This window comes from Orycteropus afer, unplaced genomic scaffold (genome assembly GCF_000298275.1).
Source record: "Orycteropus afer afer isolate SDZICR_OR568_19922 unplaced genomic scaffold, OryAfe1.0 scaffold00166, whole genome shotgun sequence".
In the NCBI taxonomy this organism is placed as follows: Eukaryota; Metazoa; Chordata; class Mammalia; order Tubulidentata; family Orycteropodidae; genus Orycteropus; species Orycteropus afer.
Window position 1 is genome coordinate 648,865 of NW_006921753.1, and position 23,251 is coordinate 672,115.

Sequence of the window (23,251 nt, forward strand, 5' to 3'; positions counted from 1 at the left end):
AGGCCACACCCCTGGGGAAACTCCCCCTAGACTGACCGGCCGCTTAGGACGTAGTCATGTGATCCATCATGGGAAACACCACTCACAAGTGAAGTCCAGCCAAGTTGACAGATCTTCAACTATCACACCAAGCCATGGTGTTTTCAGTCACCTCATATGCATATGAAAGCTGAACAATGAATAAAGAAGATACAAAAGTGATATCCACTATCTGTGGATCATAACAAATTATGGATAACATTGAGAAGAATGAAGATTACAGAATACTTAATAGTGTTCATGAGGAACCTGTACACAGAACAAGAAGGAGTTGTTTGAACAGAACAAGGGGATAGTGCATGGTTTAAAATCAAGAAGGGTGTCAGGGTTGTATCCTTTCACCATACTTATTCAATCTGTATGCTGAGAAAATGATTCAAGAAGCTGGACTATATGGAGAAGAAACTGGTATCAAGATTGGAGGAAGACTTGTTAACAACTTGTTATATGTAGATGACACAACCTTGCTTGCTCAAAGTAAATAAGGCTTGAAGCATTTACTGATGAAGATCAAAGAGGACAGCCTTCTGTATGGATTACACTTCAACATAAATAAAACAAAAATCCTCAAAACAGGACCGATAATCCAAATAGAAAAGAAAAAAAATCCACTGCTGTCCAGTCAATTCTGACTCATAACCCCCATTGGATTTCCAAGGCTGTAAATCTTTATGGAGGTAGATTGCCTCATCTTCCTCCCATGTAGCAATTGGGTTTAACCAAATGTCTTACCACTATACCACCAGAGCTCCTTGGAATAATAAACAACATTGTGATAAATGGAGAAAAGATTGAAGTTGTCAGAGATTTCATTTTACTTGGATCTACAATCAACACCCATGGAAGCAGCAGTCAGGAAATCAGACAATGCATTGCACTAGGCAAATGTGTGCAAAAGACCACTTTAAAATGTGAAAGAGTGAAGATATCACTTTGAAGACTAAGGTGTGCTTCCCAAGACATGGTATTTTCAGTAGCCTCATATGCATGTGAAAGCTGGACAATGAATAAGGAAGACTGAATAAGAATTGATACGTTCAAATTGTGGTGTTGGCAAAGAATACTGAAAATACCTTGGACTGCCAACAGAACAAACTAATCTGTCCTGGAAGAAGTATAGCAAGAATGCTTCTTAGAAAGGAGAATGGCCAGACTTCATCTCACATACTTCGGTCATGTTGTCAGAAGGGACCAGTACCCAGAAAAGGATATTACACTTTGTAAATTGGTCAGCAAGAGAGGGTAAGACCTTCAATGATAAGGATTGACACAATAGCTGCAACAGTGTGTTCAAGCATTGCAAGTATTGTGAGGATGGTTCAGGACAGGGCAGTGTTACGTTATGTTGAATATAGTATCATTATGTGTTGAAGTAGACTCGATGACACCCAGCAACAACCACAAATTTGCCTCTATTTTTCTTTGATGATCTTCATAGTTTTAGGTTTTACATTTAGGTCTTTGATTGATCTTGAGTTAGTTTTGGTGTATTAAGTGAGGAATGGATCTTGTTTCATATTTCTGCAAATGGATATCCAGTTTTGCCAATAGCTTTTGTTAAAGAGACTGTCTTCCCCATTTAATTGGTTTTGGCCCTTTGACAAAAATCAGCTGTCCATAAGTTTGTTGTTGTTGTTGTTGTTAGGTGCCATCGAGTTGTCTCCAACTCATAGTGACCCGGTGTACAGCAAAATGAAACACTGCCTGGTCCTGTGCCAACCTCACAATCCCGACTATACCTGAGCCCATCATTGCAGCCACCATGTAAGTCCATCTTGTTGAGGGCCTTCCCCTCTTTCACTGACCCGCCACTTTACCATGCATGACATCCTTCTCCAGAGAATGGTCCCTTCCGACAACATGACCAAAGTAGGTGAGACAAAGTCTGGCTATTCTCGCTTCCAAGGAGCACTGGCTGCACTTCTTCCAGGACAGATTTGTTAGTTCTTGTAGCAGTCCATGGTACTTTCAGCATTCTTCACTAACACCACAACTCTTCTTCAGTTTTCCTTATTCATTGTCCAGCTCTCACATGCATATGAGGTGATTGAAAATACCATGGGTTGTATCAGGCACATCTTAGTCTTCAAGAAGACATCTTTGCTCTTCAGCACTTGAAAGAGGTCTTTTGAAACAGATTTGCCCAATGCAATATGTCTTTTGATGTCTTGACTGCTGCTTCCATTGATGTTGATCATAGAACCAAGCAATATGAAGTCTTTGACAACTTCAATCTTTTCTCAATCTATTGTGATGCTGCTTATTGGTCCAGTTGTGATATTTTTGTTTTCTTTAAATTGAGACGTAATCCATACTGCAGACTGCAGGTCCATAGGTAGATGGATCTATTTCTGGGTTTTCATTTCTGTTCCACTGATCTATGTGTTTGTCATTGTACCAATACTGGGCTGTTTTGAATTCCATGGCTGTATAGTAGGTTTTGAAATCAGGAGTGTGAGGCTTCCTATTTTGTTCTTCTTCTTCTGTAGTGCTTTGCTTATCTAAGGTCTCTTCTCTTTCCATGTAAAGTTAGTAATTGGTTTTTCCATCTCTTAAAAGAATGTTGATAGAATATGGATCAGGAGTACATTGAATTTATAGACTGCTTTATGTAGTGTTGACTTTTTCACAATGTTCAGTCTTCCTATTCATAAGCATGTTATGTTCTTCCATTTATGTAGATCTCTTACTATTTTTTATAGTAGTATTTTGTAGTTTTCTTTGTACAGGTCTTTTGTGTCCCTAGTAAAATTTGTTCCTAAATAGCTTATCTTTTTCATGGCTATCATAAATAGTATTGTTTTCTTTATTTCCTTTTCAGAATTCTCTTTGTTGATGTTGAGGAATCCAACTGATGTTTGTATGTTGATCTTGTATCCTGCCACTTTGCTGAATCTTTCAGTTAGTTCCAGTAATTTTCTTACTAAGTCTCTGGAATTTTCTATGTAAAAGATCATATCATCTGCAAATAGGCTTAATTTTACTTCTTCCTTCCCAATTTGGATACCTCTTATTTCCCTTTCTTGCCTTATTGCACTTGTTAGGACTTCCAATACAGTGTTGAATAAAAGTGGTGATAGAAGACATCTGTCTGGGTCCTGTTCACAGGTGGCGTGGTTTCAGTCTCTCTCCACTGAGAATATTGTTGGCTCTTGGTTATGTATATAGGCCCTTTGCTATATTGAGGAATTTCCCTTCTATTTCTATTTTCCAAGTATCACTTTCAAAGTCGTGCATTATTTGGCCTCTGTCATCCTCTTTTATCTTTGCTCAGAGCACTTACTCCTTTCCTTACAATTCTGTGGTCACAAATATCTGCCCTTCATCTTTTGAATCTCATAGCCATTATTACCTTCTCAAATAGGCTTTCTCTGATTATCCTATCTGCAGTCCATACTCTTATTTCTTTATCATGTTACCTTGGTTTTGTCTCCTTCACTTAACACTCTCAGAAATGATCTTATTCATTTTTCTGTTTCTTTCATTCTGTGTCTACTAATCCATTGCTGCCCATTTAATTCCAACTCATAGTGACTCCATGTATTACATAATAGAACTATTTCTACTACCAAGATATAAAACCTTTGAGGACAGTGGTTGTGTCTGTTCTGTTAAGTGTTCTATCTCAATGCACAGAACTCTGGTCTGTATGACAATCGTTATGGTGTAGTGATGAACACACAACATTCAGTCTCTGGCAATTTGAGGTTGTAATCCTAACTGTCCCAGTTTTCCACTGTGTGATCTCAGGTAGGGTACTTAAATGCTTAAACTTGTTATTCTTCTATAACATACAGATTATAATATATTCTTTATAGATTTGCTGCAAATATTAAACAGAAAATACATGTGAAAATATAACACATATATAGTACATACTGAACCATAAAAAGTAGCTATAATTGTCATTAAAAAGATTTCTGGTTGTACTGTGGGTAAAGCATTGGTCTGCTAACCAGAAGGTCAGTGGTTTGAACCCACCAGCTATTCTGCAGGAGAAAGATAAGGCAATCTGCCTCCACAATGATTATAGTCTTAGAAACTCTCTGGGCTATTCAGGGCTATTCTACTCTGTCTGTAGGTTTGCTATGAGTTAGAATTGACTCTATGATAGTGGGTTTGGTTTTCATTATGTGTACTCCACCTAAAGGAGCTCTTGAGATATAGTGGGTAAGGCATTTGGATGCTAACCTGAAGGTCAGTGGTTCAAACTGACCAGTTGCTCCATGGGAGGATGATGAAGCAATCCATTTCTGTAAAGATTTACAGCCTTGGAAACTAAATGGAGGTTGCCATGAGTTGGAATTGACTTGATGGCAATGGGTTTTATACCCCACCTAACATTTGTTTTTGTTAGCTGCCATCAAGTCACTTCTGTCTTACGGTGACCAAATAGATAAGAGAACAAAATACTCTTCATGATTATTGGTATGTTGAGTCCATTGTTGCATCTATTGTATAGTTTTTTCCAACCTATAGGGCTCATCTTCCAGCACTATATTGGACAATATTCTGTTGTGAGCCATAAGATTTTCACTGGCTAGTTTTCAGAAGTAAATAGCCAAGTCTGACCTAGTTTGGAAGCTCTGCTGAAGTCTGCCCACTGTGGATGACCCTGTTGTATTTGAAATACTAGTGACATAGTTTTCAACATCATAGCAACACATAAGTCACCATAGTCCAACGAACTGACAGATGAGTGGCAGTCACCTAACATATGAACGTCTTATAAGAGCTTGGTAGAATGTCCAGTTAACTGCAGAGAAGCAGGCTCTCTGATACTCCCGAATATACACTTTAGGTGCCACTAAACAGTAGCATGTCCTCAGCCAAGCTGACATAAGATCCTAAGGGCCATTCTAAAACATGTATTCAGGTATGCTAGTTGGGAGATCTATTCGTGTCTTTTTCTTGTTTCTCTGGGAGCACTGTGGCTGTATCTGAAAGTAGGTATAATTGGAAGTCCAGAAGATTTCTTACAGAATTCCAAAATATCCTGATGAGATTAGAAAAGTGACTCTGAAAGTCTGAAACAATTAACCCTTTTCCCCTGGTAGTATCAGACTGGGAGCCAACCTGTCCTTGGTCTCACATGGACAATCTAGGAAAAAGTCACATCCACGGGAAAATTACTATTGATATAAATTATTATAGCATCTATAAATCATTAGCACTTACAAAGTGCCAAATATCATGTGCCAGCATTCACAACTACATAATCTCATTTAATTAATTCTGTTTATCTTCATCAAGAGCTCTGTGATGTAAATATTAATAGTTCCTTTTTAGCGATGAGGAAATTAAGGCTCAAAGTTTTAAACGTATTTACCTAAGATCATATGGCTAGGTCTGTCTGACTGTGAAGTCTCCTTACCCCCTTCAGTGTAATACTGCTAAGATTTTGGTCAGAGACCATGGACCCTGAGAAGAGTCTTTATCTTAGGGCTTACCAAAAAGGTTGAACTTGTCCTAATATCCAGAGATCTGAGTAAGGTCCTGACAACTGGACCTCCAAGCAGTATCAATGACTCATAATTCCTGTTGGGGTTAGATGTTGTTTAGTCAGTTCCCACTCATGGTCATCTTATGTACAACAGAAAGAAACACTGTCTGACCTTGACCATGCTCACAACAACTGCTATTTTTGAGCCCATTTTTGTAGCCACTTTCTCAATCCATCTTGTTGAGAGTCTTCATCTTTTTCACTGACCCTCTACTTTATTAAACATGATGTTCTTCTGCAGCGACCAGCCCCTCCTGATAACATGCCCAAAGTACAAGAGACAAAGTCTTGCCATCATTGTGTTTAAGGAGTATTCTGGTTGTACTTCCTCCAAGACAGATTTGTTCTTTATTTTGGCAGTCCATGGTTTATTTAATATTCTTCACCAACACCATAATTCAAAGGCATCAATTCTTCAGTCTTTCTTATTCATCGTTCAGACTTTGCATACATATGAAACAATTGAAAGTACCATGCATTGGGTCAGGCACACCTTAGTCTCCAAAATGACATCTTTGCTTTTAAAGATTTTAAAGAATTCACTTGCAGATTTGCCCAATGCAATCATGTCATTTGATTTCTTAACTACTGCTTCCTTAAGTATTGATTTTGGATCTAAGTAAAATGAAATCACTGGAAACTTCAATCATTTCTGTTTATCATGATTTTGCATATTAATCCAGTTGTGAGGATTTTTGTTTTCTTTATGTTGAGGTGTAATCCATTCAGAAGGCTATAGTCTTTGGTCGTCATCAGTAAGTGTTTCAAGTCTTCTTCACTTTCAGCAAGCAAGGTTGTGCCCTCTACATATCAAAAGTTGTTAATGAATCTTCCTCGACTCCTGATGGTACATTCTCTGTCATAATGTCCAGTTTTGTGGGTTATTTGCTCAGCATACAGATTGAATCAGTATGGCAAAAATGGTATAATCTTGACTCACACTTTTCCTGATTTTAAAATATTTAGTATCCCTTTGTGTTTTTTGAGTGACTGCTTCTTGGTCAATGTACAGTTTCTGCATTAATATATTCATTGCAATGTTATCCATAATTTGTTATGATCCACACAGTCCAATGTCATTGTATAGTCAGTAAAACACAGGTAAAGATCTTTCTGATATTCTCTGCTTTCAGCCAAGATCCATCTGACATCATCAGTGATATCCCTCATTGTATATCCTCTTCTGAATCTAGCTTGAATTTCTGGCAGTTCCCTGTTGATGTACTGTTGCAACTGTTTTTGAATTATATTCAGGAAAATTTTACCTGCACATGATATTAGTGATACTGTTTGATATTTTCTGCATTCTGTTAGGTCAACTTTCTTTGCAATTGGCACCAATGTGAATCTCTTCCAATCAGTTGACCAGGTAACTGTTTCCCAAATTTCTTGTCATAGACAGAGTGAGCAGCTCTAGGGCTGCATCCATTTGTTGAAACATTACAAGTAGAATTTTTCAATTTATGGAGTCTTGTTTTTCATCAATGTCTTCAATGCAGCCTGAACTTCTTCCTTCAACACAGTTGGTTGCCAATCATATGCTATCTCCTGAGATGGTTGAACTTTTTCCAGTTCTTTTTGGTACAGTGACTGTCTGTATTCCTTCCATCTTCCTTTGATTGTTCCTGCATCATTCAATATTTTGCTCATAGAATCCTTCAATATTACAGCTCAAGCTTTGAACTTTTTTTTTTCTTCACTTGTCTCAGATTGAGAAATGACTAGGGTGTTCTTCCCTGTTGGTTTTCTAATTCCAGGTTTTTGCACATTTTATTATAATACTTTATCTTCCCAAAGGATTTCACCCTTTGAAATCTTGTATTCAGCCCTTTTATTTCATCATTTCTTCCTTTTGCTTTAGCAAAATGTCCAGTTTGAGTCTCTTCTGACATCCATTTTAGTCTTTTCTTTCCTTTTAATGATCTTTTGTTTTCTTCATATATGATGTCCTTAATGTCATCTCACAATTCTTCTGTTCTTCAGTCATTAGTGTTCAATGAATCAAATCTATTCTTGAGTTGGTGTTTGTATTCAGATGGGATACATTCCAGGTTATGTTTGTTTGTAGTGTTCTTGTTTTAATTTTATTCAGCTTCAACCTCAACTTATATATGAGCAATTGATAGTTTATTCCTCAGTCAGCCCCTCACCTTATTCCGAGTGATAATACTGAGCTTCTCCATCATCTCTTTTCACAGATGTAGTTTATATGATTCCAGTGTATTCCATCTAGTGACATCTGCATATATTACCTCCATTTATATTGTTGAAAAAAAAAGGTGCTTGTAAAGGCATTGGACTTTCAAAAATCTATCATATAATCTCTGGTGTCATTTGTATTACAAAAGCCATATTTTCTAACTACTGATCCTTCTTTGTTTCCATCTTTCACATTTTAATCACCAGTAATTTTCAGTGCACCTTGGTTATACATGTTTGATCATTTTCAGACTACAGAAATTGGTAAAAATCTTCAATTTCTTCTTCTTTGACATTAGTGGTTAGTGTGTAAATTTGAATAATAGTCCTATTAACTAGTCTTCTTTATAGGCATATAGATATTATTACTGACAGCATTGTACTTCAGGGTAGATTTTGAAGTGTTCTTTTTGATGATGAATGTGATGCAATTTGTCGTTCCCAGTATAGTAGATTGTTCGATTCACAATGTCCAGTACCTTTCCATTTCAGCTAACTAACACCTAGGATACCGATCTTCATGGGTTCCATTTCATTTTTTACAACTTCCAATTTTCCTAATTTTTATCTACCTTAAAAATCTTTGTTAATTACAGAGGAAGCTTCAGACATTATTTATTTTGGAACATCCAAAAAACGGTTATCCAGCTTCAAGTTCATTGGGCAGTATGGCAATGGTCTTAAAAGGTGAGTGGTTTTCCACTTAAGTTATATCTTATTGATATTGGGAACTATATTTAGTTAAAGGAAATTTTATATGGAATGCTCTCTCTGTGTAATATTTACAAAAGGATATCATCCTGGGGTACATAATAATTTTGTGTAAAAGTCCAAGAGTGTGGGGAGAAAGGCATAGGAGTCTTGCCTTGCCTTAGAACCATAATACCCATAACTGACTTGTATCTTTACAACTTTTTAAAAAAGCTAATAGCTAATTGAGTTAAATATAATAACCTGAATCTTCTTCCAGAAATTACTGAAACAACATCCATGTACTTCAGAGCTTCTTTCCATCTCTATGTTTTATTATTTCTCAAGTACATTTTAGCCTAGGTGCTATATGTCCTCAGTTAATTTTTTTTAGTGTACCTCAGTTAGAGGTGAGAACAAGAGGCTACTATCATCCATGGGACTCCTGCCAAGGCCTGGTGACTCTCAGGACCCAAGCACCAGCATATTTCTAGTAGCCATGTCTCAAGCAAGAAAGTGTGGCTGAATCAGTTCAAATCCATCAACTCTACTTTGAGGAAAAAAAAAAAAAAAAAAAACTTTGAGGAAAAACAAAAACAAGAAACTTGTGCTCTATTGGTAATGGGTCAGGAAACAGTGGAGGGTGTTTTTTTGTTTGTTTGTTTGTTTTATAATGAAAAGACTACCCTGTTAAATAGAACACACAGTGCCATGCTCACCTGTTTCTTCTTTTTTACTATTCAATATGAAAACCATTATTTTCTTCATTTTATAGTGGGTCCATGAGAATTGGGAAAGATTTTATTCTCTTTACAAAGAAGGAAGAAACAATGACCTGTGTGTTTTTCTCTCAGACCTTCTGTGAAAGAGAAGGTCTTAATGAGGTAAGATTTGTTTTCCTTCCATTACTATGGTAATGGTGGTGTTTTTAATTTATGCTATAGGATGTAAACATGTCATAGGTTCTTCCTGTTATTTAGAAATTCAAGAATACATTTGGCAAATGGAGAGAAGGGGAAGGGAAAATCGGGGGTCATGGGAGGCCTGTACTATTGACCCTTCCTTGTTGTTGTTGTTATGTGCCGTTGAGTAAGACCCAACCCATAGCGACCCCTCCTTGGGTTTCCAGGGCAGTATCACTACGGAAGTAGATTGCCCCATCTTCCTTCTGGGGAGTAGCTGGTGGGTTTGAACCGCCAGCCTTCTGGTTAGCAGTCAAGTGCCTTAGCCACTACGCTACCAGAGCTCCTATGCAGTTATCAGAGATGAATTTCCATTATCCATTTTTTTTTTTTTTTTGTATAATAAGTTTACTGGAAGAAGCTTGCAAAACCTTGCCACTATTTGTGCCATGAATGGATTTTAATTTTTAAGTAAATGGAATTCTGAATTCCAAGACAATTTAAAGAAATGGGTTATAAAATAGACTTTGAACTATAACTATAAATTCAAAAATCCCATTGCCGAGTAGATTTCGACTGATAGTGACTCTTGTGACCATAATTTCAACTCCCTTTGATGATTTTGCAGGAATTTCATTTATGTGCAGTGCCTGAGTTTTACTGTAAGTAATGTAAGTTGTTCAGTTCAACAAGTTGAATTATGTTGAGTAATTACTGTTTGTCCAGCATGAGGATAGGCCTTATGGAAGGTAAAAAAGAAGCAGAAGAACATATGACCATCTAAGAATTTTCAGCCTTGTTGGAACTGATTAAATAGGAATTGATTAAATAAAAAGACTCGATTAAATAATAAAACAAGGGTGTTTAAAGGAACGCTGCTCTACGAATAAGCATTGTGATTGTTATATGTCAAAAGAAATTATATGAATGGAGAGATTAGAGAGCCTTGAGTGGTCAAAATGTTTTTTTTAACAAGACAGTACAATCTGAAGGGGCAAAAGCTGGTATGTGGAGGTAGCACGCAGCAAGCCTCAGATATGGACAGGAGTTTGGGATTTGGAGGGTTTTTGTGGATGTGTGGAGACTGCCCAGCAAGGGCCTCCATCCCCTGTGCAGTAATGGAATGAGGTTGGATAACTGGAACAATCTTACGTAATAGACCATGGCAGAGCAGGAGACAGGCTTGAGTAAAATGATGCTTTACTCATTTATGTTGCACTTTGGGTGTAAAGGGAAATTGAGCTAAAGGTGAGGTGATACTTTTCCTAGGAACTCTGGTAGCATAGAGCTTAAGGCACTTGACTGCTAACCACAAGGCTGGAGGTTCAAACCCACTAGCCACTCCTTGGAAGGAAGGTTGGGAATCTACTTCTGTAGTGATACCACCTCGGAAACCCAAGGAGGGGTCGTTATGAGTTGGTGTTCACTCGATGGCAAAATAACAACAGAATGAGGTAGTTCCTTTTTTTTTTTTTTTTTCAATTAAAAGCACTAACCGCTTTCCCATTTCTACATCTTTGAAGAGGCAACCTCGTTCAACAATTTGTTCTTTGGATATTACCTACTTATCTCTAAGTAACATCCTTGCACTACTTCTTCTTGATTTGATTTAGATATTATATATTAACTTCTCACTATAAAAAAGGAGGATCAACTATCTTTTCCCCCATGTTGCATCATTCATGCTAATGCTTTTAATCTCTTACCCTTAACTTAGTTCTATTTAATTTTGTTTATGCCAAATTAATTATTTACATTATAAGCCTAATGTCATGCAACTAATTACAATTACAGTTAATTAATTTAATTAATTTACAGTATCATAAACAATTATTATTTTCCTTTTTCTTGACTTTCATATTCCTTAAAGTTAATAATTATCTATATTTTAATGTATTTAGCATTATCACTAAACATTTGTTTTGCTGTCAGTGTTTTTATCACTGTTAACCTCCGGCTCAATCTCCTCTCCTATTAATTCCATCTTCCTGAAGAACTGTGCTATGAAGTGTCTGTGGTACTGCAGTTTATGTTGTTGTTGTTAGGTGCCGGCAAGTCATCTCTGACTCATAGCGACCCTAGGCACAGCAGAATGAAACACTTCCTGGTCCCACGCCCACTCCGCAATCCTTACTATACTTGAACCTATTGCTGCAGCCACTGTATCAATCTTAGGCATGACACTACCAGAGCTTCCCAGGGGTGAATGGGAAATAAAATATTTGATACTTCATATGTGTGAAAATATTTTTTTTTCTACCCTCATACTTACTGATGGTATAGCTTGGTATTATTTCTGGATAAGAATTCATTTTCCTTCAGGATTTTGAAGGCACCACTCCATTATCTTCTAGCTTCTAGTATTGTTATTAGGAAATCTAAAGCCATTTTGATTGTAGACTCTTGTTTGTGACCTTCTGTTTTATTTTTCTTCCACAATTTGAAGGTGAATAGACTTTTTTTTTTTTTTTTTGTCCCTGGTGTTCTGATTCCAATGTTGTGCCTTTGTCTGGGTCTATTTACATCCATAGTGCTGGTCACATATTGGACCTTTTTAATCTGGAACTCATGTCCTTTATTTCAGAGACATTTTCTTATAACATCTGATGATTTTCTTCCAGTCATGTTCTCTTTTCTTTCTTTTTGTGTGTAGTTTCTTAGGGCTGCTATAAGAAAATACCATAAAGTTAAAAAAAAAAAAGCTAAAAAAAAACTAACCCACCACCATCAAGTTGGATCCAACTCATAGTGACCCCTCCTTGGGTTTCCAAGGGGGTATCACTACAGAAGTAGATTGCCCAACCTTCCTTCTGAGGAGTGGCTGGTGGGTTTGAACTGCTAGCCTTCTGATTAGCAGTCAAATGCCTTAGGCACTATACCACCAGAGCTTCCAAACATAAAATATCAGATTTTTTTCTGATCAAACAGAATCGACATGACCAATACTTTGATTTGGATTTCTAACATCCAAAACAAGGAGATAATACCATAAAGTAGATGGCTTTATATAGAAATGTATTATCTCACAGTTTGGATGCTTGAAGTCCAAATCAAAGTATAGGTCATGTTGATTCTGTTTGATCAGAAAAAATCTGATAGACAGGTCTCACAGAAAGATACTTTTCAAGGCCTCTCTCCTAGTTTCTGGTGGCTCTTGGAAATCCTTGGTTTTTGGATGCCTCTGAAGTTACTGGATATTCTAGCTCTCTGTGCCTTTTCTCCTGTTATATACAACACCATTAGAATGAGATTAGATTCTACTCTCCTCTGGTATGACCTCATATTAACTGATAATAACTTCAAATAATCTATTCCAAACAAAGTTACCTTCGCAGATACCAGGGGTTAGGATTTCAACATATCTTTTTTGGGAAAGATGCAATTCAATTTATAACATTTTGGAACTTCTGTTTTCCAGCTCTTAGCCTTGTTGATTGGGTTCTCTCATTTTCTTATTTTTCTATTTTCTGTCTTTCGTATTTTTGTTTCCTTTTACGGGAAACTCTAATATTTATCTTTCAATTCTTTTATAGAAATTTTCAAAAAGTTTATAAGTTCTTCCTTATTCATTCACTGTTCTTTTTTCTTTTTTCTTAAAAGACACCTAGATCTTTTTTCATGGACATAGTATTTTCTTTTATATTTCTGAAGATATTAGCAATGACTAATTTTTTTTCTTGAAATTTTTATCTTCCTAGTGTGATTTCTCCTTCAGTGAGTTGCTTTATTTTGTTTGTTTTGGTCTCTATTTATTATATTAGAGCCTTTCCTTAGATGGCTTTTCTTAGCAGCTAACAATAGTAACAACATTAATTCTCAGTACTTTAAAGATTAGGCTACTAAAAGACTGAAAGTTCTGAGAATCTGTGTGGAAGTTATCTTTGAGTGTCACTTTAATGTGATCTGAATGGGCTGTTTTTGTTTTGGGAACCTTCAATGAAATGTTATATCTTTCTTTCTGGAATGGTCAAATTTCTTAGAGAAAACTCCAACAGTTTCTATCTGAAGGTCTGATTACCAGTCCTTTGGGAGCCAAATGAGATCTGGGTCCTCAGCAATCAATAGTGTACATTTACTTAACCTCTCTAATCTCAGTGCAGTCCCCTCAACAACAGTGCCTGGTGGGTCCTGTCATCCAGATATGCTTTATCCCACTCTTCCTGGAGAATAAGGATCTAGTTCTGTGGGAGGGAGTAAAGTTGTAGTCAGACAGGAATCTAGATACATTTCTAGCTCTCTTCTCCCATTACTCCCCTCTAGGAGCCCTGGTGACTCAATGGTTAACTGCTTGGCTACTAACTGAGAAGTAAGTGGTCAAATGCACCAGCTATTCCATGGGAGAAAGATGTAGTGATCTGCTTCCATAAAGATTTGCAGCCTTGGAAACCCATTGAGGCAGTTAGTGCTACTCTGTCCTATGGGGTCATTATGAGTTGGAATCAACTCTAAAGCAAAACATTTCTTTTGGTTTAGAACTACTTTATACTATCAATCCCTGAGCCTTTCAGGGGCTTCTGAATTGTATATCAGGCTGGTTCTTCTCATTTCTGGTATTGATTTTGGATTAATTTTTCTTGCGTCTGCTATGTCATCTGCTTGTCAACTTCTAAAATGTTGGTCCTATTGTTTCCTCTGCCATTTTACCCATTTTTCATTAGGAGCCTGAAGTAGATTTTATCCATCTCCACATTTCACAAGGAATCATTTTAAAAGAAAACTCTGAGTAAATTTAATTATAGTTTTATCCTTGGAAATATATGGAGAAGTAAACGTCACTTTGTGTTCTGTAATTTGGCTGAATGAGAGTGTGTGAATTAGGATCAGACAAAAGAGATGATGTTTTTTTATTTGTACATTTCATAATAAATTGATTCTTTTTTTCAAGGTTGTGGTTCCAATACCATCATGGCTAACAAGAACCAGAGAATATGTCACCAATAACCTTATAAAATTCTCAACAGAATTATCTATAATTTATAAATACTCCCCATTTAAAACTGAAGCTGAATTGATGCAGCAATTTGATATGATCTATGGAAAATGTGGTAAGATCATCAAAATGGAAATTTTGATGCAAGTATTTGTTTTCTGTGTCTTATGAAAGATCCTATAAATATGTTTTCATATTTTTGTACTCAAAATCTCACATGAGATCTCACATGGGAGCAGTCATTTATTTTATTGTTTTGAGTTTTATCTTAAAAGAATCCAAACATGAATCACTGTAACTCCCTGATAATAGAAGCAATGTTTGTACTTGCACAAACTTATTGAAACTGCCTGGGTGGGGTGATATAGCCTACCACCACAGGTATTCCCCAGCTGCACCATATAACAAAGTTAAGTGACACTTGTTGCATCATCTGATACTAGGTGATTCCAGATTTACAAGGGGTTTGTGACTTGTAAAGTAATGAATCCGGGTTTCTGTGGTAGAGTTAGTAAGAGCTTTGTAAACATTCTTTCCGAACTCTTTCTACATCTACCAAACTGCTACTCAACATATAGTAGAATATGCTGTGTCTACTGACATTTCCCAGTGCCAACTTTTTTCCTTGCTTCCTTCTACCACTTCACGTATTTGGAATGAAAAAGAACCCTGTTGTAGAAAACTCTATGTGTGTTTCCTTTTTTGCTAATCGTGTAATGTTTGTAGAGAAATTTGTTTCTGATTTGGCCTACTAAACCTTCATAATTCCTTCTCTGATATTATTGGTTTTATTACTTTATGCCTGAGATATTTTAAAGACAGGTTTTGTAGTCTTTTAAATTTCTAACTGTGAAATACCCATAATTCTAGCATTAAAGTTCTTACTCTGCTGGATTCTTTTCTAACTACTTTGAAAAAATTTACTCATTTAATACTCAAAACAATTCTATGAGATAAGTACCTCATGAATTCCATTTTATAGGTGAGAAAAATTAGGAAACTTGACAGAAAGATCAAGAAACTAGTCTGAGGTCACTGCACTAACAAGTGGTAGACACAGAATTTGAACACAATCATTTGACTTCTACATTTTATATTCTTAGCCACCTTGCTATTCTCCCTCATGTTTACCAAACCAAAAACCAAACTCACTGCCCTCAAGTCAGATCCGACTCATAGCGACCCCTCCTTGGGTTTCCAAGGAAATATCTGGATGGAAGTAGATTGCCTAATCTTCCTTCTGAGGAGTGGCTAGTGGGTTTGAACCACTAGCCTTCTGGTTCGTAGTCAAATGCCTTAGGCACTATGCCACCAGAGATGTTTAAGAATGATGAAAATAAATAAATAAATAAACATAATTACATGTTTTGATTTCTGTATCAATCCTATTTGTGTTCATATCACAGTCAATTTTGTAAAGAATTTGATTTTTATTAGCAATGCTTTTGAGCAGAAGTCAGCCAACTACGACCCATGGGTCAAATCTGGCCCCCACCAATTTCTGTAAATAAAGTTTTATTGGCACACACCCATACTCAGTCATTTATGTATTTTCTACATCTGTTTTCATGGTGCAACAGCAGAGGTGTGTTGTAAGTAGTTGTGACAGAGATTATATAGCCTGCAGAGCTTAAAATACTATTTGACACTTAACAGAAAAAAATTTGCCAACCTCCACCATAGAGTCAAGAAGCAGTACTTCGTACAAGTTTTCCTAATTATATAATTCTTATTTGCACTGATTTCTGTTCCATTAATGAGAACTTTACCCATAACACATATTTGATTCAGGATCCTAACAGTTTTTCATCATTCAAATTATGAATAGAGTACCAAAGATTAAGAATCCATGTTGAAGAGATCATAATGAATTGAGTAGTGGTAAGAAAATCCATGGTGTACAAACTCAACCCTCTTTGGCAGGGATTGGAATTTGCTATAAGACACATATCCAAACTTGGAACTTATCCAAACGTACTATTTATTGAAGCACAAAAAAAAATTTGGTCTGCTTAATTCCAAAAATGAATGATAGCACAAGACAAACATTTAGTGTATTTAAAATATTGACAAGGCAAACATCTATTTTCCTACCAGGTACTTTGCTGGTTATTTACAATTTAAAGCTTCTGCTTAATGGAGAACCAGAACTGGATGTTAAAACTGACCGGGAAGATATTCTGGTAGCTGGAGCTCTTGAGGAGTGAGTAATGTTTGTGTCCAATACCATCTTTCTCTACAATGGCAGGAAGCTAGAATTAAGAGCCTTGCATCTTGGTTCCAGATCTGAGACCACTGAGTCCAGTAGTGGAACAACTCATGTTAACAAGTTACAAATTAACTAAATGAAGTTAGTGGTTCCCAAATCTGGTGGATCCTGAGTGCCCTGGAAAGCTTCTTAAGTACAGAATCCTGGACCTCATCCCACACCTATTGAATCAGAATCTCTGAGATTCAAACCTAGTAATAATATTTTTCAAACATTCCTCAAGGATTTCAAAAGTGCCAACATGTTTGGGAACCACTGAAATATAAGACCTCTAAAATTCTCTAATTTCATAATTCTTATTTTATGGATATTAAAACTAAAAACGTGCACACAGTTTAATATTCATTGCAAGGCATTACAAACAGGCACGAGTATAGTGTGAAGCAAAAAAGGATGTGACCAAATAAAGTTTTATTATTATTTGCTTAGAATGGGCCTATAAACTGCATCATTGTTGTGTGTCATCATGTCAATTCTGACTCATAAAGACCCTATATGACAGAGTAGAACTGTCCCATAGGTTTTCCTAGGGTGAAATCTTCATGGGAGCAGATCACCAGGTCTTTTCTCTTGCAGAGCCACTGGTGGGTTTGAACCTCAGACCTTATGGTTAGCAGTTAAGCACATAACCATTGTGTCAACAGGTCTCATTAGAAACTGCATATTTGTAGTTTATAAGTAAATAAAGTGAAATATTTATTCCTTTTGTTTATTAGGGGTCCATAAAAAATAGAAAAGTAATAAAATAGCTACTAAACTTAGGCTTCTCTAAAATAACTGTTTTGAAAAACTTTTATTATTAGCCTGAATGTTAAAGGCTATTTAATCCAACTTGATTCATACTATATGCCAGTGCTGTCCAATAGAAATATGAGAGCCACAAATACAAGTCACATACAAAATTTTAAATTTTATACTTGTCACATTAAGAAAAGTAGAAACAGGTAAAATTAATTTTAACAGTATATTTTGGTTAACTAAATATATCCAAAATATTATCAAGTTCAATGTAAAAATATTAATGACATTTTTTAATTCTTTTTTTTTTAACACTAAATCTTCAAATTCCTGTGTATGTTTTATACTTATGGCACATCTCAAATTGGACTTTTATTTTCAGATGCCAGGTTTATTTTATTCAATAATGGATTGAAAAATGAAATCAACCTAGGTAATTAATGATAGGAGGTGACATAGTCCATACCACATTCATCCAATGTAAAGACAATTATACATTGAGTGACTCTTCTGGGGCATGGACTAATGACATTTTAAATGCTCAGTAGCCACATGAGGGTGTTATTGTTGTGGTGGGCCATCTAGTCAATTCTGACTCACAGCAACTGTAGGACGGAGTAGAACTGCCCCATAGTTTTCTAGTCTATAATCTTTTCAGAAACAGATTGCCAACTTTTATCCTGCGGAGCCACTGGGTGGATTTGAACCACCAACCTTTCAGTTTGCAGCCAAGTGTTTAACCATTCATTGTGCCACTAGTGCACCTCACTTTGGCTAATGGGTAACATACTGGATAGTACATTTTTAGATGAAGATATTGAGGCCCAAATAAACACATCAACTTAACACATATTTTTTCTTTTCTTTTGCCCTCCCAGGTGAAAATTGAGAAAGTTCTTCCATACTTAGAAGATTTAATGTTTAATAACACAGTTTGGATTATATTCCCTACTTTTTTCTGTTGCATATTTTTTTTTCATATTATTCCAGCATGTGGAATTCCTAATTTACACAGAACTGGAGATTTTCTTCCTTTGGGGGGAAAAAAATCCACTCCTCGGAAGGTAGAAGGGGCAATCTACTTCCGTAGTGATACTACCTCAGAAACCCAAGGAGAGATGGCTATGAGTCAGGTCTGACTCGACAGCACATAACAACAACAACAACACAGACACAGAGACACACACACACACACATATATAAATAGTTCCATTGCTGTTGTATGAATGCTAGGGATTCTTTTGCCAACATTATTAATATGGCAGTATCAGAAAGGAGACCCATAATTTTTACCAGTACTTCCATTACTATCTCTCTCTTCTCTCAAAACTTTGTCCATTCTACTTAATAACTGGTTCCAAAACCATCACCATATGCTATTTAAAGTATTTATGCACAAATTTTCAACAGTCACTTGGCATTTAGAATTAGGAAACAATATACAGACAGTCCCCAGGATATCTGTTCCTAAGTGTGTTCTAAGAATCAGGTACATACGATTCTTATTTAGCCTTATTTTAGTGCCAGAAAATCGTCAAAGCCTTTTCAATTATTTAAAAGCTGCACATGCAACAAGTGAAGGGATTGTGATGAAGAGTTTATTGTGGGTATGGATTGGCTCAGTCATTTCAAAGTGAGGACAAATTTACATAACATTAAACGGCACATAGAATTGTCCGTAAATCCTAAATTCTCGGAGGTAACCGAGGGATTGCTTGTATTATTAGAGGAATAATTTGTCAGCAAATTCTTTGGGAAAAATGTCTTACACTTTTCAAAGTGTATAATGAAGCCAGAAGCTTCCAATTAGGTGTTTAATTACAAGATAAAGAAAAGGAATCAGTCCTAGGCCCTGTACAATTTCATTTAGGGACACAGACCATACTATATTTGTTTGTTTGATTTTTTAGCAAAGTTTTTCATAGTTTAATCACAAGAAAAGTCTTGCAAAGACAAGGATAGCATCTTAAGAAGAAGGATTATTGTGAAGAGGAGATATAATTTCTGTGCCAAGAATGCTATGCATTTTATGGATTCTGACATGAAGGTGCCAGAAGGCAGCAATAACACCTACTTGGGGGTAGTAAAGTGACTATAGTTTACTTCTCTAAAAAGTTTGGCCCTTACTCCAGTATATTCTTGGCTTTTATCTACTGTCCCCTCCCCATCAGTGTTAAGTTCCCCTTAAAATTTATATATATGTAAGAGGAGCTCTGGTGGCGTATTGCCTAAGGCATTTGACTGTTAATCAGAAGGTTAGTGGTTCAAATCCACCAGCCACTCTATGGAAGGAAGACTTGGCAATCTACTTCTGTAAAGATTTACTGCCTCAGAAACCCAATAGGGATCATCACTATGAGTCAGAAATGGCTCTATGACAGTGAGTTTCATTTGGTTGGTGTGTATATGTGTGTGTGTGTGTGTGTGTGTGTGTGTATATATAAATTTAAAATATATATATATATACACACAATGTCCTGTATAAGGTTAAGGTAACAGTATACTCGTCAGTTGGTTCTGACATTAATACTCAGTTCTTATCCACCATAGAGTCCAAAAAACAAAAACCCAAACTCACTCCTGTTGAATTGATCCTGACTCAGAGTGAGTCCTCCTTGGGTTTCTGAGGGGATATCTCTACAGAAGTAGATTGCCCAATCTTCCTTCCGAGGAGTGGCTGGTGGGTTTGAACCACCAGCCTTCTGGTTAGCAGTCACATGCCTTAGGCACAATGCCACTCGAGATGTGTAATTCTCAGGTTTGCTCTTAGATAGTATGTTCCTGCTTATTCTGAAAATAATATGATTCTGTGCATACCAAAGCAAACCAAATCCACTGCCTTCAAGTTGATTCTGACCCATAGTGACCCTATAGGACAGAAAAGAACTGCCCCATAGGGTTTCCAAGGCTGAATATATTTATAGAAGCAAACTGTATTATCTTTCTTCCATGGAATAGTTGGTGGGTTCAAACTGTCAACCTTTTGGCTAGCAGCCAAGTGTTTAACCACAGTGCAACCAGGCCTTTCAGTTTTCTACACAGGAATATGAAAATTCAAATTTCTAGGCTTTCATTGGCTTCAGAGAAGAGGGTGGTCGGCAATATTTATATTCTTTCCCATTTTTGTGTATTCTAAAATGAAAAAGTAAATAGTATTTCAATTTTTTTAAGGAAATAATTTATATAACATGATTAATTTTTAATTTTTATTGTTTCATTCTAGTGTTTCTTAAAAAGTGTAATTTCTCACTTTTCTTTTTTCACATAGTTTGCTTCTAAACATTATTCTACATTATACAGTCTTTATAAGTCACTTGTAAGTGGCTCCATAGTATTTCATTGCATTGATTCATCATAATATTCATGTTAACATAGTTTCTAAGGCATTTGACTGCTAACCAGAAAGCTGGTAGTTAAAACCCACCAGCCACTCGTTGGAAGGAAGACTGGGCATTCTACTTCTGTAGAGATACTGCCTTGGAAACCCAAGGAGGGGATGCTATGAGTCAGAAACGACTTAAAAGCAGAGAGTTTGGTTTTTTGTTTTTCCTCTATTTATTTTTATTTTAAGAGCTTGTTTTACATTCAACGTCACACTTACATTTAGTTTCATTCCACATTCGCCATGTCCAACCCTAACCCAGTATCCTCTCCTCCCTACCCTGCAACCCTCCCCCTGTGCCCCTCATAATTATGCACTCCTGTTTGTCCTGCATTTCCTCAGTTTGAATGTTGGTCCTTTGGTGTCCCATGGTCTCTTGCTCTAAGGGAGGTACTACCATTGAGTGTGTGGGTGCAGCATCCTGGGTTGAATGGTCTGTGTGTACATCTTGTTAACTATTGGGCTGAGAGCCCACCCCTGGGGGTAAGTTTTATTATAGGCACCGAATGTATTTCAGGGCCATAGTGTTGGGAGTCTCACCAGATTTCATCTGACCAGTAATTCTGGTCATTATTGAGTTTTTGGATTTTGTTCCACATTTTCCCTCCCACTCTATCTAAGATCTCCAGCTTTGATCCTTTCCTGAGTGGTTGGCATTGGTAGCTGGGCACCATCCAGTTCTTCTGGTCTCGAGGGCCATCGTGTCCTACGGTTGATTGCTTCTAAATGCCCTTTTTTTTTTTTTGCCTTCTTCTTCACTTCCGATACTAGGAGACCATTCACTGCATCTTAGATGGCTGCTTGAAAGCTTTTAAGACCCCAGTCTCTACTCACCAATGTAGGATGTGGAGCAACGCTTTTATGTATTTTATTGTGCCAATTGAGTCTGGTGTCCCCCAGTACTATAGTCCTGAGGTAGTAGATATATTGGATCTCTCTCCCATAGTGTTTGGATGTCTGTGAGGGATTACTCTGTGTCTGTCTTCTATTGTTTCTGTAAGTACTGCAGTATTTTGTATCACTGGTGTCTATACAAGATTAGCCTCAGCTGAGTCTATCCTTGGTCTAGAGTATACCTCTGTTCACTGACCCCCATCTGATCATCTCAAGTGTTTATGTGTTTATCTGTATAGCCTAGTGTTTGGTGTTAATGGCAAGGTGTCATTGTGGACACAGTGGTTGGTATTAGCATCTGTTATCTATCTCTTATGTGCACAATTTGGTGTCCTCTCATTTCCCAATGTTATTATGGTGGTCATATACCCTTCCCATATATTCCTTCCCCTACCCATGTCAGCATGTAAGCCCCAACTAGCCTGAAATTAATCTCTCCCCTTCCCTCCCCATCCCGGTAACCTACTAGGTGAGTTCCCTTTCCCAACAAACCCTTCTCTGTCTTTTTACAGTAATGGGCTCATACAGTACTTGTCCTTCTGCGATTGATTTATTTCACTCAGCATAATGTCCTCCAGGTTCATCCACATTGCAAGATGATTCGCATATCCCTCATTGTTCTCTAATGTGGCATAGTATTCCATTGTGTGGATATACTGTAATTTGGTTATCCACTCATCCGTTGACAGGCATTTAGGTTGTTTCCATCTCCTTGCTATGGTGAATTGTGCTGCAGTGAACAAAGATGTACATATGTCTGTTCGTGCACTATCTCTCACCTCTTTAGGATATATTCCTAGTAATGGAATTGCTGCATCAAATGGTACTTCTATTTTCAGTTTTTTAAGGAAACACCATACCGTCTGCCACAATGGTTGTACCATTTTATAATCCCACCAGCAGTGCTGAAGAGTTCCAATCTCTCCACAGTCTCGCCAGCATTTCTTTTTTCTGACCTGTTGAACTTTGCTATTATTGCTGGGGTGAGATGATATCTTATTGTTGTTTTGATTTGCATCTCTCTAATGTTTAATGATAGTGAGCAATTTCTCATGGGCTTGTTGGCTGCCTGTATATCTTCTTTGGTGAAGTGTCTGTTCAAGTCTTTTGCCCATTTGCGAACTGGGTTATTTGTCTTTTTGGTGTTAAGGTGTTGAAGTTTTCTATAGATTTTAGAGATAAGTCCTTTATCAGATATGTCATAGGCAAATATTTTCTCCCAATCTGTAGGTTCCCTTTTTACCCTTTTGACGAAATCTTATGATGCACACAAAATTTAATTTTTAAAAGGTCCCAGTCATCTAGCTTCTCTTCTATCTCCTGCATATTCTGGGTTATGCTTGACAATCTATTTATGCCATAAATTAGGGCCCTAGATTTGCTCCTATTTTGTCTTTGATGAATTTTATAGTTTTGGGTTTTACTTTAAGTCTTGGATCCAGCTTGAGTTTGTTTTTGTGTATGGGGTGAGGTATGGGTCTTGTTTCATTTTTCTACAGGTGGATGTCTAGTTTTGCCAGGACCATTTGTTAAAGAGGCTATCCCTTCCCCATTTAATGGGCTTTGGGCCTTTGTCAAAGATCAGTTGTCCATAGATGGATGGGTCTATGTCTGAGCTTTCAATTCTGTTCCATTGGTCTATCTGTCTATCATTGTACCAATACCATGCTGTTTTGACTACTGTGGCTATGTAGTAGTTCTTAAG

At 36.8% G+C, this 23,251-nt stretch overlaps 1 protein-coding gene across 1 annotated transcript in view; it reads left to right on the forward strand.

Moving 5' to 3' along the window:
* Window positions 1-23,251, forward strand: part of MORC1 (MORC family CW-type zinc finger 1) — a 306,881-nt gene that overhangs the window by 43,284 nt on the left and 240,346 nt on the right. The window contains exons 3-6 of the mRNA XM_007946578.1: window positions 8,338-8,428; window positions 9,207-9,315; window positions 14,219-14,378; window positions 16,361-16,466. Coding sequence (XP_007944769.1) covers window positions 8,338-8,428; window positions 9,207-9,315; window positions 14,219-14,378; window positions 16,361-16,466 — 466 coding nt within the window. The remainder of the gene's footprint in view (window positions 1-8,337; window positions 8,429-9,206; window positions 9,316-14,218; window positions 14,379-16,360; window positions 16,467-23,251) is intronic.